The sequence below is a fragment of the Caretta caretta genome, chromosome 2 (genome assembly GCF_965140235.1).
Source record: "Caretta caretta isolate rCarCar2 chromosome 2, rCarCar1.hap1, whole genome shotgun sequence".
Classification (NCBI taxonomy): domain Eukaryota; kingdom Metazoa; phylum Chordata; order Testudines; family Cheloniidae; genus Caretta; species Caretta caretta.
In genome coordinates, this window is record NC_134207.1 from 104,225,875 (window position 1) to 104,231,366 (window position 5,492).

Consider the following 5,492-nt stretch of genomic DNA (forward strand, 5'->3'; position numbering starts at 1 on the left):
GACATCCACCAACCTGGGAAGACCTGTCATCAAAGAGGAGGCTCCTTTTAGCCTGCTGTTCCTGAACAGAGAACGTGGTAAGTTTAAAAGTACTGTTTGTAATATCTGTGGCAAGCCTTTTGCTTGTAAGAGTGCATTGGAAATTCACTACCGCAGCCATACTAAAGAACGTCCATTTATTTGTACAGTCTGCAATCGTGGGTGTTCCACTATGGGTAATTTAAAACAGCACTTACTGACGCACAAATTAAAAGAGCTGCCTTCTCAGTTATTTGAACCCAACTTTACTCTAGGTCCCAGCCAAAGTACTCCTAGCCTGGTCACCAGCACTGCGCCTACCATGATCAAAATGGAAGTGAATGGTCACAGCAAGCCGATCTCACTGGGTGAGGTTCCCTCGCTTCCAGCTGGAATCCAGGTTCCTGCTGCACCACAGACAGTGATGAGTCCTGGCATCACTCCTATGCTGGCACCCCCGCCACGTCGGACTCCCAAGCAACACAACTGTCAATCGTGTGGGAAGACCTTCTCCTCAGCAAGTGCACTACAGATACATGAACGCACCCATACTGGTGAAAAGCCATTTGGTTGCACAATCTGTGGTAGAGCTTTTACCACAAAAGGGAATCTTAAGGTAAGAAGAAACCTCTCAAATCTCAAACAAAACTGTAAGGAATGTGGGGTTTAAAAATGTACTACATCTGAACTTAGCAAGCTCTCAGTTTGTTGTTATCATCAAGGCCAGGAGGAAAGAGAAGATAAAGAAAACATTTATTGTATGGTGCTGTTTCAGGCTCCCAACATGTTTAAAGAACCAGGGCTTGATCCTACCCTCTGATTTGTGGGTGCGCATTGCTGTGTACATTAAAGTCAGCTCCAAGAGCTTGCATACACGTACGTGACAAGGCATGCGGTGGTGCACACCTGAGTCTCATGAAACGTATCTGTGTTTTACATGTGTGCCATCCTTTTGGAACATTGGTGTGAAATAGGCTTGGTATATAAAAAAGTGGAAAGAAATAAAGCACAAATCACTGCAAAGAGGCAGGAATGACACAGAATCTTGTGACAGTCACTGAGCAATTTTAACCTGTATTCTATGTAATGGTGTACGTGGTTGCCGAGGAGGGTGGTAGGCAGAGATTATTCCTAAACCCTTTCTAACTAGAAGACCTCCCCGTATATGAAAATAATTTAAGAAAACATTATGGGCACCTTTTAGCTCTAAAGATCTAGCTCTTCTGCCTTCTCTCCTCTTGTTGTTGTGTAGTAAGATTATAAGCAATGCTCCTCCAGTTACCCAGAGCTTACTGGGATGCCTCTGTTACACAGTCCAGTTTCCACTCTGCATGTAGTGCATGTGTCACCATGCAGGTTGGTAAGCTGGTACTCAGGGACATAAAATGATGTATCACGGGAGCACCATCTCTCGTCCTCACAACTCAGGTAAGCATCAGGAGGTTAGAGGCATCAGGGGCCACGCCTTAGTAAGTGCCCAAAAATATTTTTTAATGTATAGAATGTTTGAGGAAAGAGAATAAGAATGAATGAAGTAGTGTCTGGAGAAATATTAAGAGGCCAGAGGAGAGAAAGACAGGAGGACACAAAAAGGTCAAGGGCAGAGGAAATAACAATTAGATGGGGTAAGAGGGCTTCAGACTTCTAAGTGCCCCTAGGCCTAGTAATTCTCAAGGTGGTCTTGTGTTTTTATGCATATCAGAACTTCCAGTTGGTATCTGAAATTGTCTAACCTGAAGGATTCGTATTCTTTGTTGTTGTAGCATTGTATTTGTTTTCAGTGAAAAGAAACATGTATAGGTTGATGTCTTATCTGAATATTTTTTAAAAAGTTTTAATGTGGACTACAACTCCCATTGTCCCTAAGAATACTGCTTGGCAAAATAATTGTAAACTAATTAATTAAATGTGAATTTAAGGATGGCTTTTTTTCTCTTTGTTTTATTTTCATTGCTATACCGAATATTCAGACCAACTAGCTTATTGAAATGTGCTAATTTGTAGATGTTTCCCATTTCTATTTTCGATACAGGTTCACATGGGAACTCATATGTGGAATAATGCCCCTGCAAGACGTGGTCGTCGACTATCTGTGGAAAACCCAATGGCTTTGTTAGGTGGTGATGCTCTGAAGTTTTCTGAAATGTTCCAAAAGGATTTGGCAGCTCGAGCAATGAATGTTGACCCAAATTTTTGGAACCAGTATGCTGCAGCTATCACTAATGGACTTGCTATGAAGAACAATGAGATTTCTGTCATACAGAACGGAGGCATTCCCCAGCTCCCAGTAAGTTTAGGTGGAAGTGCCATTCCATCTTTAAGTAACATTACCAGTGGCATGGACAAAGCTCGCACTGGCAGCAGCCCTCCCATTGTTGGTCTGGACAAAGCAAGTTCTGAAACTGGAGCCAGTCGTCCATTCACAAGATTTATTGAGGATAACAAAGAGATTGGCATAAATTAAAAGCATTGAGTACAAATAACTGTTGGACCACTACTCAACACAACATTTGTTCTATTTCATGTACAGTTTTTGAAGTTAAGATTAGTTTCCTGACCTAAATACATAGGTTCCCTTTAAAATTTTCCCATAGCAGAAATACGTAACTTTGTGGCTGCTGAAAAGTTGTCTTGCAAGATCTGCATGGTACTTCTTTCAACAGTGAGTTTGACTGTTATTGAGAACTTTAAAACTTTTTTAATTTAAGTTAACAAAAACAAAAAAATCATTGGATAACTGCATTAGGGACAGAAAGAGTCTAGACTACGTCCACTTTGCTTCTTAAAATATTAATATCAACTGAGAAAAGGGGGCTTCACTATGGCATACCTGTCAAACTTTTTTGCTGGTTTTATTCAAATTAGTTAGACACTTGAACTATGTTTTTAGGAATCTTAATCTTAAGTAAGTGATTAGTACCCCAATGCTGTGTGTATTATTACAGTATCCTTGTCTGTAGTATTTATAAAGTTAAGATTATGCGGGTAACAGACAATATACTTGGCCCAACCTTAAATGAAGCTTTTGTACTGCAAAATACATCTGGCTATGTGATTTTTTTTTTAAAGCAAATTTTGGTTTACTATAAATAAGTGGTTTATTTCAATGCAGGCAAAATTGTGAAGTTTTATGGGAAAGATAGCATGCTTTTCATGTGCAAGTACCCGTCAGTAACAAACCTTTTTTTTTTCTTTTTTTTTAATTTAAATATTTGTAGCTGCTATGTGGACAGTTGTTCTATTAAATGAAAAATGTAGTGTGGACTTTAACTCAATGATTGGAAAACAAGTTACAGACAAACCTTATCACCATAAATTATTCACAACATTATAAACAGTTGTGAGTAAATATTTCATGTTATCAAAACTGTACAATAAAAAGGTAATGTTTGTATAATGTGGTTGCAAACTCTTAATTTATACTATTGCACTTTTAGTATTTTGTATTAGGGAGGTTTGTCTATAATTTGAAACTGAACAAAGATGTAAACTATTTTATAAATAGTACTTTGACTGAAGGAGAATTGGGGGAAAAAACTGTTTCAGTTTCTTGTTTTGTCATCAGGTCAAACAATATGAGAGACCTATGCTAGTTAAACAGAAAAGCCACCATGAACTATTGGATCCTTAAGTACAATGGGGCCTGCCATTTCCTAAATTGAAATTACTCATTTAATGTTTCTACAAAGCCTATTCCAAAATGTGGCCATCCCCAACAGAAGTTTGATAAATTCATTTTAGGAGTGTGATATCAATGCAAGCCTAGGAGAGACTAAAGAGAACATTGTGTAGGTTTAATTTTACTGTAATCTGTTCTGTCTCTTTCTCACACACCCACAAGCAAGACGTTGACTGCCTAATAGCACTGGTATTGTGCACAACATAACTGGGAACAAAATATAAAGAGTTTGGCTGTATGATCAGTCACAACTTTAAAATATCCTGAAGTGATTCCCAATTCTTGCTGATTATCTCCTCAGATTACTACAAAGCACAATGTACTCTGATTATTCTAATATTTTATGTTTATTACATTGTTTAAATTACACCAAGTAAATAAAGGGAATGGTTCCACTCTTAAGCTGGGAGGCTGGGGCTTAATCAAAACTTGAACAGTAAATGTTTTGTGTACTACCTCATTTTTGTGCATTACAAGTATGGTGGAATCTGACACTATGAACTTCTGTCCAGCAAAATTGTTCAAGGGACATTATGGGTAGCTGGGTAACAGCCCAAGGAGTTTTATGCCCCGAAGAAAGAATCAGATAGTGAGGTCTTCTCAGTTGCGACTGAAAAAATAGGACAATCTCTTTCTTATACAACAAAAACCATTACTGTAAGAGGATGGACTATTTCTGCCATCATGTAATTGAATGAAAATGGTTTCGAAGACTTATTAGCTGTTTGTTTCTGTTGGAAATGAACAATGAACTATACAGCTCTGTTTTCTACAGTGGTGATATATATATTATAGAGATAGATAGATAGATATACAAAACATCCCTATAACATAACATCTTTGATCACAGTATGTGGATTCTTTGGGGATGTTTCAAAGCATTGGAAAAAAAGAAAACTGAGGTGGCTTAATGTTGCTGTATTTCAGCAATTGAATGTTTTTATTTATCTGTGTCATTTTTTGTGTGATCTTTTTTGTTAGTATTTGGTACCATGTAGTATTATCTCTTCTCCCTAAAGGATGTGTATAACTTAAAAAAGAGATGTAAAGTGTTGTATATAAGATGGTTGATGATGGTACAGTAAGACTGACCCCATTTTGTATTCAGGGTTAGGTCATTCCTCTCTGCATGGTGAAGAGAGACACTATTTTTATACTGCGATACCATGTAGGGCTAGGAGCCTCCCTGAACCAGCTGGGAATTGTTACCTAGATCCAATATTTTTTATTATTAAATCTTGTTGGCTTGACACATCTACTGATTGAAATGGATGTCTTAGTCTAGGTTACTATTTTTGTCATATGGAATTGAATAAAATGCAGGATGTAATATTATTTCTGAATTGCGTTCCTTGATTATTCTAATACCAGAGTCAGATACGAGACTAAGGTTACTCACAGCAGATTGATGTCAATGACTTCTAATTGGCGCACTTGCAAGTCAGAATAAGGTTAACACCTTATTTTCAAACAGTATTTGAATGTCTCTTAATTACCCCTAGGTGCAGAAATATTAAAGCCACAGTAAAAATTGCAGACTGCTAAAACCATTTTATTGCTGAAACAGGGAAAGAAGAGCTGTGTTGGAGAAGGAAAAGCAGCATTTGGAAGCACTGCTGTGTCAAAATGACTGTCCTCAAAACACTTATCAGTTACTAGCTACATTTTTTAAAAAATTCTATTTAGATCACTTGAATAAGCTACCTGTTACTCAAACTATTGCATCACAAGATTTGGGAACAAATTTATTAGCAGTAATTCAACTAATAAACACAGTTGTTCATTTATGTCACAG

General features: G+C 37.5%; 1 protein-coding gene across 2 annotated transcripts in view; it reads left to right on the forward strand.

Moving 5' to 3' along the window:
* The window catches only part of SALL3 (spalt like transcription factor 3), a 24,419-nt gene extending 19,387 nt beyond the window's left edge, over window positions 1-5,032 (forward strand). For both annotated transcript variants that reach the window (XM_048840072.2, XM_048840071.2), the window contains exons 2-4: window positions 1-77; window positions 294-634; window positions 2,051-5,032. The exon at window positions 1-77 is cut by the window's left edge. In XM_048840072.2, coding sequence (XP_048696029.1) covers window positions 1-77; window positions 294-634; window positions 2,051-2,482 — 850 coding nt within the window. In that variant the 3' untranslated portion in view covers window positions 2,483-5,032. The remainder of the gene's footprint in view (window positions 78-293; window positions 635-2,050) is intronic.
* Window positions 5,033-5,492: the final 460 nt, after the last annotated feature.